The sequence below is a fragment of the Pyxicephalus adspersus genome, chromosome 6 (assembly GCF_032062135.1).
Source record: "Pyxicephalus adspersus chromosome 6, UCB_Pads_2.0, whole genome shotgun sequence".
Taxonomy (NCBI): Eukaryota; Metazoa; Chordata; class Amphibia; order Anura; family Pyxicephalidae; genus Pyxicephalus; species Pyxicephalus adspersus.
The window spans coordinates 23,350,422-23,364,147 of NC_092863.1; the positions used below are offsets into that span (position 1 = coordinate 23,350,422).

Consider the following 13,726-nt stretch of genomic DNA (forward strand, 5'->3'; position numbering starts at 1 on the left):
TATATATATAGATATATTATATATATAGATATATATATACACAGGTTTACTGAACATTGTGTTGATGAGGGGTATTTATGCATGTAGCAGACAACTTGCCATCGTTAGGTTTTCCCTGAGTTTCCCATCATCATTGAGATATTTACTTGGAGTTATCTGCCTGGTTTAACTATGTGCCTTAAATGCACGCAACCCTAAACCACACCCCCTGAAGAGATGCTGCTTTAGGGAAATTAGTATTCCAACAAGCATGTAGCATCTCACTCACATATACCTATAGAGAATGAGTGGGGAGACTAGTTAGCTGTTCAGTACATCCAACTTCCACCTGCTGTAAAAAATTTTTAGTGTTTGCTCATTAAAAACACATTGCAATGTTTTACCTATTTGTGTATCTATCGGTGTACTAGTGCTTTTTTTTATAATATTTTATACTATAATGCTTTTTTTTCTGTACATGTGTACATAGGTTGAAATAATTGAAATGTGATACCAATACATTGTCATACATTTTGTCCTACACTAGCTGCTTTTGTGTATAGGTATATATTTACCATATTAAAGGATTGGTGGATTTGTTTTGGGTGCACTAGGCAGCTGTTGGTAATCTAAAACAGTATCTAGGAGAACCGTATATTGGAGGAGAGCTATGGAGGTACTTTGGGCCTGATTTATTAAAGCTCCCCAAGGCCAGAGAGGATACACTTTCATAAGTAAAGCTGAATGATCAAGAAAACCTGAAAAGGATTTGGTCCAGGATTAAAAACATTTGCCAGCATATGACTTTGAAAAAATCCATTCCAGATCAATGTCAAAAAATAATTAGAACAGAACTGGGGACACAGAACAGAAATGGGGAGCAAGCAACTAACCTCTCGATTTGGGAATTTGGGAATAGATTTGGGAAATGTTTAATGCTGGATGTTGAAATTAAAAAAAAATAAGTAATCTTTTTTCCAGAAAACACTGTAAAATAAAATAATTTTTATTTTACAGGACATGAATATTTATAGCATGGAAGCTACTGAAAAATGCATAGCCCAAATGTTATCCCTTTCAGGCTGCAGGATGAGATATCTATTGAAGGGGATTCATTTGAAACCGCAATTCTATCACTACCCCACACCCTGCCCCAATTCCCTCCAGTGAAGCCGCTGATATTTTTCTCTGGTAGTGGCATTGGATTTATATGGGTCTGATCTTTAAATACATTCCTATCTGAGATTTATTTGGTATATCTAATACCAAAAACAAAATTTTATTATATTACAGTGTATTATTATGACTTGAAAAACCCTAATCTTATTTATAATGATGTCCTTAACAGAAACCAAAGCTGGGATGTGGTAATGTTAGAAAGAAGCCAATAATTTAAAATGTCTGTGCATAACAATAAACTTATTTTACACGTTTTATTCATGAGTATTTTGAAGAGAGAAGAAAATCTATAAGGCTAGCATAATATTCAGGATTTACAATGGTTAGGATTTAAATGGTTAGGGTATTAAAGAGAAAATATTCTTTGCACACTGACAAAGTAACAAGCTGTAGTGCAGGAAGGGTGAGGAGCATATCTTTTCAGAGTTTTTTATTCTGGGCATGTGGGAAAACTAGATGGCTGGGGAATGAGGGAAGGCAATTATATACTCCATGATAAGAGAAGGTAAGGGCTTAGGAGAACTTACTAATGGAGAAGAGATGGATTAAAACTAAAAATACCAGACTTATGTTTTTATTACCCACAGTCTAGTGTATTTTGGAGTACCAATATGGAGAAAGCAGGAGAGAGGGTGTACTGCCCAAAAATTGATAACCCATGACCAGTGCCTACTCCCAAAAATGTTGGTTTTCCATCTTAAAGCAAGAAAGCTACCACTTACACACAACTCTGGAATATATGTTCACTGTGCGGATGGGTTATGTTATCCTCTTTCGTCAGTTCTCTTCTTTAAAAAGACTGTGCTTATAAGTAAATTTCCAGTGAGTTGTTTACTAATCAGTAAATGAGTCTCACATTTACATTGCATTTTAGCAAGGAACAGGGGTCAGTTAACCTCTCTGGCTGTATTCCCAAATGTGGTTTAGGGTTCATTTTGAGTAACAAAAGCAGTAACTCTGAGCCACTTAAGGTGGCATTGTAAAAGGCTTACCTGGTCCCGAGCCCGCGGCGTCCTCCGGTGAAGCCCTTCTGGCATCTGTGTCCCCTGGGCTTGGATCCTTGGCGTGATCAATGGGACGTGTGAGTGTGCGGGGGTTTGTGCCCTGGGGGGGGGCGTGACCTGGCGGGAAATAATAACAGAATATACTGCTTTGTCATGCAAAAATGCTGTCATAATCAGACTGCCAGGGAGGTTAAACAAAAATGTATTTGTGTATGATGGGCTTTTATTGACAAGTTCAATGCCAAGAAAAAAAACCTGATACTCCTGCCACTTGCTTGGAGTTCCTAATTCCTGGTGGCAACAGTTATAAGATTTACTGTCTGATCTTGTTATGGAGATGCTATGACTCCCCCCAACATAACCTGTGCTGGGTTACTGCCTAATACAATAAACCTCTTGTCAAATGCCATTGTAAGAAGGTATTTGCCTAGCTGATCAGTGGTTTTATTATTTTGGCTTACTGGCATGTGATTTTTAATAGCACTATCAATATTCACTTTTTGTGCACATATTTATTTTTTGGTCTTTTTTGTCATAAACTGGGAGCTTTCAGTTCTTTTTGTTAACTTTACTTTTGGATAAATTGGGTAAGACTTCTGTTGGATAATAAATGTTTTTTTGTGCTCTTAAACATTTCCCCCCATTTCCTGTTCCTGTTGAGCAATTCTCTCTAACAGGGAAGCAAAATGACATGAGAACTTGGCAAAGGCTCTTACCCTTGCTTGTGCTATCAAAACGGACACAAAGCGTAATAAATTATTGATAGGGGTTCTAAAACTTTCCAAAAATTAAACAAATGATTTCCCTAGATGGGAATTAAATTTCATGAGCCTGGAACATGTATGACAATGAAGTCAGAACTCCTGACCATTGGCCCACTATACTGAAACTATCAGTTTGATGTCAGGCAATGGGTGGTTTTAGATAAAGGGATCAATAACTGAAGTCCCTTATTTCTCACAACACATTTTCTTGTGTGTGCACTCTGGAGGGCAAGCTATCTCTCTGCATGATTTTTATAGAGTGGAACTTTAGACCCATTGGGGTCTGTCTATTCATATTTGACAATAGATAAATATGCCCCATTATAGCCTTTGCTGCTATGCCCCATACCAGCCACAAGTTTGTAGAACCTTATTAATGTGCATTTTTTTATACAACATAGAATTTATTTTTCATGTATTACTTCTTTTCATAGAAAAAAACAAAAAACAGAAAAGAAAACATTTGATAGCACAAATATATAATTGTACTAAGCAGATTAAACTGTCTGATAAAGGATTAGTTGACTAGTCTCTAACAAGAAGATTAAAGCCTACTTTACTTTTACTGGTAAAGCCCAATTGAACATTCAGTTTTAATCAGTCTAAATACATTCCAGGTACATCAAACAAAATGTATTCAGTCTTAGAGTTTGTTTTCTTTAGAAAGCAGCCACAGAGTAAAAATTCTGTAGAGAAAGAACTTGACTCTGTTTTGAATCAGCCTCTCCAGAGAGGCCCAACAAGCCCTCTGCTGTGTCAGATCTGGAAATCTCCAATCAGCAATGTTCATACTCCTTGCATGATTGGAGAGCTCCAGCTATGATTCAGTTTGGGGCATATCAGACCTTTGTAGCAAGGGTTCCCAAGCCCCGGTCCGTTGTCCACTAGTGGGCTTTAGCCATCTGACAGGCGGGCCGCTGTTCTGGCCGGTGCATCCCAATGGAGTCAAGAAAAGGACTCTGTTAGGGGGGCGCACCAGCCAGAGCCGCGGACCACGTCTTCTGTACGCATAGCAGGCTCAGGGCTGTAGGTGGGGTTGTGTTTCCGAGTGGGTGGGTTCTGGCATCATGAGGTCACTCTGGGGGAAGTTTCTTCCCCTTTGAGTGACACCCCCCCCTTCCCCCCGCTCATGCATGGTCTGGAGTTTGTGCATTTAGTGGTCCGTGCACTCCAAAAGGTTGGGGGCCACTGCTCTGCAGAAAGATCACTACATTCACATACACAAAGTGGTCACCAGGACTCCAATAACAACTTGACAGAAGGCTTAGCCCTTCCCCACTCTATCCACAACAAAAAAAAAGAAACATTTTGCCTTACATACATAAGTACATCTGTCACCTTCATGTGTTCTTTGATAGTGAAGGTACAGTCTATCCATCATTTTTGTAATGTATTAGCCTTCATAACAATACAAAATGTTGTTTCTCATAGGAGAATATGAACAGCTACACCATATATATGTTAGCTGTACAAAGGATTGGATCATATACATACTATACACTTAAAAAACCTTTTATTAGTGTACTATCTTGCAAAAAGGAGGTGCAAAAAGGAGAGGAAATCTATCTAAAAATATTTATCCGTTCTTGAAGATTTCCCCCTACCTCCTGCTCTGACAACTCTAAAGTGGCGATTTAATAACAGATTACAATTTTTTTTGACTGCCACATTTAACAAAGAGTAATTTTTTTAGGGATATTAAAAAATGAAAAGGTATTGATAACTGTTCTGTAAATAACCTAATTTGGCAATCAGATCCGAAAATAGAGTACTGATCACAACATTCAGCTGCTTATCACATCTTTCAAAAATAGCAATTTGCAGCCTTAGACTTACATTGCAGCTTCTTGTGCAGCACAGTACAGTCTGTGTTGTAACTGTCCAGATCTAGCCTTGCTCCGTTAAAAGCAAACGTAGAGGCACATTCACACATATGTGCTGTATCAGGGCAGCATATTCATTTGAATGAGCTGCCTAATTTGGTGCAGTGCTATTTAAAACTAAATAGATCCTAAACATTTTCCTAGAGTTTATCTTTAGAAGAGCTAGGGGTGTCACAATAATGTACATATACCTGGATAGAAACTAAAGTAAGAAACTAAGTATCTGGCATCATATTCACATTTGTAATTTTACTTTGAGCTCCAGGGGAAAAAAATTGCATTGCCTGCAGCTGAAATACATATGTTGTGATAGTATTACCTACAGAGGGATTTGTAATGTGAGCAGGCACACACCCACCCCTGTGCACATTATATTATGGTTCATCTATACATTTTACTGTGTCATTTACGTTGGACTGTTTGCTTCAAGTAGGTTTTGTTTTCCATACAAGTCTATGAGAATCCAAAAACCTATTTAAAACAGGTCATATTCAGTTTAGAATGAATTTAGCTGTAGGTCAAATGCAGCTGTCAATGAATTATGAATCATCTCAGAGGTGTAAAGGATGTTTGTTAGTGCCAATTGGCAATATTCAACCAATGGCTAATTGGCAACCTCCCCTACTATACCAGATGAATCCCAAATACCTTTAGGTTTCTATTCTATTTGTAAAGGATGGATGATGCTTTCATAAATTAGAATTGTAAACCATTCTTACTGGCCATTAGAATTCATTTTTGATGTAATAATCTGGTTCAGCTATTTGCCACCATAGAGCAGCCTATACCTCAGTGTAGTGCACTTTATCACAATTTACAATGGCTATCAACATTTAGGAAATTCCAAAAATTTTCAATGGGGAGTTGAGTATATGATGACATGCATTTTTATAAATATTTTTTTTGAGGCTCACAAGCCTATATAGCATACCTTGTGATAAGCAGCAGTGCTGTGAATGTGTGGGACAGACTTATCTGTGCATGCTACTGGAAGAAATAAAGTGCTGGTTTGGAATCCAGCTCCAATCACATTTGATTTTGCTAAACAGGAGTCTATTTTTATGTTTAAAGACTTTTTATGTTGCTGAGACACCCCTGTGAGGTAAGACCGTTTGTCTATAAATATGGGCAGGAGCCAAAAAAAAGAAAACTGCTGATGCTTGGAGTTGCCTTTGGTGAGATAGATAGATTAGATTAGATTAGATTAGATTAGATTAGATTAGATTAGATTAGATTAGATTAGATAGATAGATAGATAGATAGATAGATAGATAGATAGATAGATAGATCCTAAGAAGCAATCTAGACTCCCATTAGCAGTGGATTTTTTTTTCAATATTTTCATAAACTTGGAATGAACTGGTTGCATGTCTATCTTTTTTGACTTGTTCCTATTTGTTGATTTCAAAACTTCTTTCTGAAGGCTTTTTTTATCAATTGGATTATAAATATGTTGGTAGTAACAGTTCAAAATATATTTTTGTATATTGCCTGCATGTGTTGCAGCTTTTCAAGCAGTTCTTAGCCAACACACTGACTAAAATCGGACCTTAAAACCTCCAGGCAAAGAGCGAAGTAAACAGATGTAATAAAAATTTAAATGATTTAACTTACTCACTAAACTGAAAAACAAAATGTAATATGTAATGTAAAATAAATTTGTCTTCCAAGTCTTGAAAGGGCTATGTGGTATGTGTCAAGGCTGTGCTAATCCCAGAAATGTATTGAGAAAAATGCTAAAAAAATCTTACATTTCCTTACAGGAGAGCAGTTTTATCTGCCAGCCCTCTATATATATGTATACCAGGATATCTGATTTTTTCTGAGTTTTTTTTCCTACTGCCCCCTCCTGCCTTGACTGTATAATGAAAGTTGCGGACTGATAACTCTTCTCTCAATCTTTCTTCCCCAACATCAGTCAAATTCAGGTTGAAAATGCATTAATTTGTGCAATAAAGAATAGTTGAGTAAATGTGTGCATTTTTAATTTTCAGAGTTCAGCTTTAAGGTAGTCTCATATTCTCCTTTGGCTTACAGTACCCTCTGTATGCTGATGACACTCAAATCTATATATCCACCCCTGACTTGTCACATGCTGCTGGTCAGCCACATCATCATGAATGTCTGATGGATTTCTGAAACTAAACCTGGATAGAACAGAACTCATCATCATCACCCCCCCCCCCCCAATCAAATTCAAAATCCCCCGACATTTTTCTTACTGCTAACACTGTTATTCGTCCCTCCCCTCAAGCATGTTGTCTTGGCGTCACCTTTGATTCTGCCCTCTCATTTACCCCCCATATTCAGAACATTTCCAGGTCCTGTCCCTTTTATCTGTGCACATCTCCAAAATCCAACCCTACCTGTCCCCAGAGACCATAAAACTCCTTGTACATACTCCTATCTCTCGTCTGGACTAATATAACCTCCTCCTCTCTGGTATTTCACTAACCCGAGTCTCTCCTCTACAATCTATTATGAATGCTGCAGCCAGACTCATCCATCCTTCCCACTGCTCCTCTTCTTCTGCATCTCCTTGCAGTTCTCTACACTGGCTTTGTCTTTAAATCCCTCCACAGTTCTTGTCCCACGTACCTTTCTGACCTGATAGAAAAATACTCCCCCAGCCGGTCTCTCTCTCATAAACTCATCACATGCACGGCTATAAGACTTTTCTACAGCTGCCCCAACTCTCTGGAATGGTCTTCCCCATCCTATTCGGCTTGCTCCTACTATCTGCTCATTTAAAAGAGCACTCAAAACCCATTTTTTCAAACTTGCCTTCCCATCTTCTGTCTTTTGAATCTCCCCACCTACTGGATTGCAAGCTCTTGGGGGCAGGGTCCTCTCCTCCAGTGTCATTATCTGTATTTGTTTGTCATTTGCAACCCCTATTTAATGTTCGGTGCTGTGTAATATGTTGGTGCTGTTTTAATCCTGTTTATTAAAAATAATATTAGTAATATTTATAAAGGATGCATTAACATAAAGCAGCTCTAATATGTACTACCTGGAGTTTGGATTAAACTTTAAACTATCCTGTCAAGTATTACAACCTGTGTTTCCATGCTGCATATACGTGATCACCATTTTCCCCTTGAACCAGATTATGGATTGGATTCATGGATATGGATGGAAGGCTGGAGAATTCATGACAACATTGTGTTAATGATTTTTATTACCTCATTCATACTACTACTGTGAAATCAATATGGATTAGTCGCAGTGGGAGAACTTGCTTTCTTATTTTTATTACACTTTATAGGTACATTTGTTCCACCTGTGTATCGATCGATCTCTATGTAATTGTGATTTTAGCAGCAAAACTAAAAACTGCCCATGTGCTACTGCTCCAACAGGTGGCAGGTAACAAGATACACATATCCAAAAAACACAGGAAACAAGAAAAATTAAATGTCCTTCAAACAGTTTTAATTTCAAAAAGGCAGGAAATAACAGCATTGTTAGATTCCAAGATTATTGCACTGAACTTTTTGTTGAAAATTAACTCAACAAAATACTTTCCTACAAAAAATGCCACTGAAAATGTTTCTTTAAAAACTAAAGTAAAAAAAAAGTCTGAAGGAAAGAATTATGGTATTATCAATGCTTGATGCTGGAGAACATGCATTCCCTGAAACAATCAACCATTTATAAGCTTAGCTGCATCAAGAGAAATCCAAAACCTGATGTCAAAAGCACCACAGCCAAGGAGTGAATCTTGAAAAGGCCATGTTATAAGCACCCAAATACAACCTGGGTCTTAAAAACACTAACAGCGGGTAGCCTTCTTCACTATTAACTAGAGTCCATATTATTTAAACAAAAGGTTCTTGCAAGAAAAAAAAACAAAATGGAAAAAAAATAAACAAACAAGCATCTACACTCATATGAATGCTAACAAAATGTACCCATATATACACGATTACATAGTGGTGAGGCTAGTAATTGTAGCCCCCTTTGTAATTTTGGGAAGGGATGGTCCCAACGTCCTGAAGATACATGGTTCCATCATCCAAGTGTGACAGAGGGACCGTGTCTTCTTCACTGACCTGTCGATCAAACTCTGACTTTAAGGCAGGACGTTGATTGTCAGGAAAAGCCAGAGAAAACAGAGCTTCTGGTTCACACACAAACTTGTAGACATAGCGTTCGCCAGCCACCTGAAAAGGAATATTTGTATAGTTAGTCAAGAGTAGTAGTATGAAAATTATGTACCATACAAACAAAACAAATCAGATTCTCCTCAAAGCCTCCTGAGAATTTTCTATGACTAGGTATGGGTTATTAAATAATCAGATTACAGTGCTTTGTCAACTGCATTACCATACTGATCAGGCTTTATGAGGAACCCCTGGGAGGAACTATGTAAGCTGGTATTGCCCCTATTCTAAAAAGCTAGGCGATCACGCTGATCCTTTCATTTAGTATGGTCACTTATCAGATGTGCTTCACTTGCTGTATACTTATTCCAGCTCAGGCACTTTAAGAGTTGAAAAAAGATATGCTTGCATTTAATAAAGAAGGCCAGCAATGGTGGCCTACATATTTATCTCATGAAAGACTCCCCCTAATAAAACATCTTTCTCAGCTACTGAACTTTCTTCTGCTTTAAAGATGACTTTGATTTCTAACTTTAAAAGGACTGACTCCCAAAATACCGGTAATTACGTATCACAATAGTAAAACACTGCCGAATACCCTTATATGAATTTTGTTTGAATTTAGTGGCCCTTTAGCACATAATATAGCAGACTTTAATACCTATATGCAGTAATTACGATACAATCCTTGTGTACTCTACCAGGTCAGTAACTGCACTTAAAAATATACATACACATTGATTTATTGTTTAGATGTACTCACTTTCTGCATGATTCCCTTTTCATAGTAATAACGCAGAGACCGGCTTAGCTTGTCATAATTCATTGCTGGCCGGTTTTTCTGCATGCCCCAGAGTCTGGCGACCTGCAAAACATAAAAAAATCAGTCAAAACAAAACTGTGAAAAGTAAGGATGTGCTAACAGGTTAACTTTACAAAAACTATTTTTATCCTCTGATGTTAGGCTTTAAAAGGGCTTAAATGTCTATAGACAAACAAAAAAAAATATATATTTTGCCCTACTTGACACTATACAAGTTCACCCACCTGTGACATGGAAAAGAAAGAAGTATAAAGTCCAATATGTGTGAAATGACTTAAACAAGGTGCAGACGCACAGGGTAGTAAACATATTGTGAGATGTGAGTCTCCTATCTAAATTGTAAATATAGTTCTCCGTGATGGTATGCTTATGCATCAGAACCTAGATAAAAGGATCTGAATATTTTCTTTTAAATACTGTACATAACATGTACTGTTTTTTTTACCAGTAAACGTATAAAATGAATCTTCTGTTATTTTGAAAAAATGTACACTACACAAGAGACTAAAAATGCAAAAAATAAATAAAATCTAAAAGTAGTGATTGTTGCTCACTTCTGCTGGGCCCTTCTGTGGACACACCTCCTCCCTTCCTATGTAATGAAGTTGAGGCAAGGGATTTATAATCCAATTTAGGGTAGAACAGGCCAATGATAACCCTGCTCCCCACAAATAGAACTGAGAAGGAAAACTGTTTAAAAAAAGAAAATAGATGCAGCCACCACATCCAATGACTGGTAAGCTGCAACAGAATGCGTTTTTGTTCTTGGTTTGAAATACATTTTTTTTTTGTTCAGCCTGTATTGCTGTTACATGAGAAGACTTTTCAAAATCTGGACCTGCTAAGGGTATTATACCTTCCTTTCTACTGAATAAAGAGCTTGAAACATCAACCACCAACATGTTTTTGCCCACATTGAAAATGGGAATGTTAAGTGTGGAAATTAGGGTTTGTAAAACACACCTCTTCTGGCTCTATCAGTTTGAATTCCATGCCTCTGCCTGTCCAGGCAATGAAGTGAGAATTCGAGGGATCATCTAGGAGAGCCACCAGGAACTGCCACAATTGTAATGATCCTCTTCTTTGGTAAGGTGGGCCATCTCTGTAGGTTCCAACTTCTTGTTTGATATCACCTGCTGTGAATCCAAAATTAGGTCAAATTAGATGTCAATACTGAAATACTACTCAAATACAAAAAAAAAAAAAAAAAAAAGCAACATATGATCTAGGAGAGGGCCAAAAATAATCCACTAGGGACGGTCAAAATGGGTTGGGAAACATTAAAAGATCTATCAAATCAGCTGTTGTGAACCAATGAAATCCCACCAGTGGCAGTAATAATTGGTGAAAATTCCTCTGATGTAATTTGCAATATATTTAAACCTCTTATTTCTTAATTATTCAAAAGAAAACAAAAATAGTAACTTATTCATGCAAATTATACTCCTACGTACCTTCAAACCTTTCTGGCACAACACAAGCATCATCAGTAAAGGACCTCATTGGCTTCTCATAGCCATAACCTGCATGATCATAAAAAAAAGTATAAAAATTAGAGGATAGAAACAATGGGTCTGATTTATTAAAGCTCTCAAAGGCTGGAAACATTACACTCAGTTCAGTGAACCTGGGTGATCCAGCAAACCTGGAAGTGATTTCCTAAAAGTAAGTTGCTATTGGTTAGTAAATGTTTCCAATCTCGTACCAGATCTTTCCAATGTTTGCTGGATCACCCAGGTATCCTCTTCAGCCTTGGAGAGCTTTATTAAATTAGGGTCAATGAGTCTCATTATTAAATGAGACGATAACTGTCCATGATTTTTTTTGTACAAACTAACATTTTATACTAAGCTAAGGTATTCCCCTTCATCTTGGTCCAAAGCAGTCAAAAAGGGATTATCAGCAGTAGAATAATACAGGTACATAAGTAAACAAGATTTTGCTTTACAAGCCTGGATAACAGAAGTTAACATTTACAAAATTTGAAATGATTCTAAACTTCTTTAGTACCAGGGAGAAAAGCCGCCAATAAATTTAGTCACTATTAATGGGACAGGGAAGAGTAATCCATGTTGGCAGCTGGATTTTTTGAAATGCGATTCTTAGTCCCTGTGCCATCATCCAATACGGAAGGAGTCTGATGGATTCCTGGCAGCTATTGTGAATGAAGATTTATTTGTAATCTCAATCTTTATTGCAGTTTTCACATCAGTCACCTTTAAAGTCGTACCTCAGTTAAACAGCTTAATGCACAAATAAAATACATATATTTGCTTTTTCTGTGTGAAATTCAGCTTTGGATAGGTATAGAAAATGTTCCTTATAGCATAAGTAGTAAAATAAAAGCAGTAAAAACATATAACCTCAAGCAATAGTCAAATAAGAAACCTGACTAAAAGTGTGAAAATTGTAGGGAAGCATTATCAAAGGAAGTCAGAGCACTGGCTTCAAATGGCTATTTAGTTGTGTTTCCAGACACATGGAAACACAAGATTGTGTGCCAGGAGGTAGCTAAATGACATTTGTAAAGTACAGTCTCTGTATAAAAGTATCCAATGCAGCAGAACACAGGTAAGAGAAATGACAGGAAAAGACACATGGAAAATGTAGAATGCTAGAATAAAGTGACTCTAGAATATGCTAATGAGTAGCTGTTCCTTCACCTTCCCCATAACTGTCATTACTTGCTTGTATACCGATGTAGAACAAATACTTACCATCCATGTTGGAGTAGCCTTCCATGTTTCTGTACACTGACTGACACCCAGGGACATCTGTAGAAAAAAAAAATCAACACAATTTGTTTGTAACAACTTTATAAAAACATGTTTGAGTCCAACAACCCACAAACTAAACACTCAAAAAGTTGACTTGTAGGAAGTAATCTTCCTAAAAACATGCACGGGGAACAAGCAATTAAGCAGATGTGCTGTGTGTTTACATCATACCAAATCAATTTAACAATGTATTTATAAACACATCTGACAAAGCTTGTGCTGTTTCAGTTATTTCATTCAGAGTTTATGCTGCCAACCCAGGAGCCACAATTAACTTCATTACTTAAGAAAAAAAAAATTATATATATATTATATATATCTATAGTCCCACAGAAGTCTGAAAGGATTAGGAAAAGTCAATATACAAGGTTCACCTAGATGAAAACAGCCCGTCAAAATTCAAAAATATTACAAATACATACACCATTATTAATAAATCTATGTTTTATTTACAGGTCAGGGTGTCCATACCACTATACTAAATATATTCATGCATGTTCTTTAAAGTGAGGTTAGGGATATTGGCCTACAGTGTTATGTTAACCCAAAATAATTTTTTATTGCAAATGTGTATCTTGCCATTTACCATCTCTTCTGACCACACCAAGCCTGGAAGCACATTTTTTCCTGTCTATGTTGCTGTTGGAGATTTTCCTTCACTTCCAATCTGGTTAAACGGTTGTCACCATGACAGTAGATGGGGAAATCCCTATGGATTGTATTAAAAAGTGGTGCTAACCTTCCCCCACTTTAAAAACTAATTGAAGCAAGACACTTTCTTTTTACCCATGTTTAAAAAAATATTATTTAAATTTTGATTTTGTGGAGCCAGAGAACATGAAATATTATAGGAGAAAAATGCACATAGCATTGGAAGATGTGCTATCCATAACAACCAGCAGAACCAGCTTATTCTATTCTTAAAAATTCAGTTGAAATCTGATTACTTGCTAAGGGCATTATATTGTATTTCCCTGTCCAGTATGGTTACAGAAAGGGTTGCCTCACCCATTCCGGTCAAATTTTCATGTACAGCCCAACATTTTGACTGAAAAACTGTCTGTTTCCACTAGGAAGATTAATGCTTTTCATTTGTCCTGATGACCCATGTGCTGCAGAGTCAACACTCAACCAGGACATTCGCTAATAAGACAAATGAAAAGCTATACTTTAGAAATGAAATCTTCCAATTGGAGCATTTATTTCAAATA

General features: G+C 37.0%; 1 protein-coding gene across 2 annotated transcripts in view; it reads right to left on the bottom strand.

Annotated features, from left to right (window-relative positions):
- Positions 1-8,227: 8,227 nt before the first annotated feature.
- The window catches only part of ETV4 (ETS variant transcription factor 4), a 29,751-nt gene continuing 24,252 nt past the window's right edge, over positions 8,228-13,726 (bottom strand). For both annotated transcript variants that reach the window (XM_072414930.1, XM_072414931.1), the window contains exons 9-13: positions 12,456-12,512; positions 11,193-11,261; positions 10,702-10,874; positions 9,679-9,780; positions 8,228-8,975 (exon numbers count right to left, since the gene is read on the bottom strand). In XM_072414930.1, the coding sequence (XP_072271031.1) occupies positions 8,754-8,975; positions 9,679-9,780; positions 10,702-10,874; positions 11,193-11,261; positions 12,456-12,512 (623 nt within the window). In that variant the 3' untranslated portion in view covers positions 8,228-8,753. The remainder of the gene's footprint in view (positions 8,976-9,678; positions 9,781-10,701; positions 10,875-11,192; positions 11,262-12,455; positions 12,513-13,726) is intronic.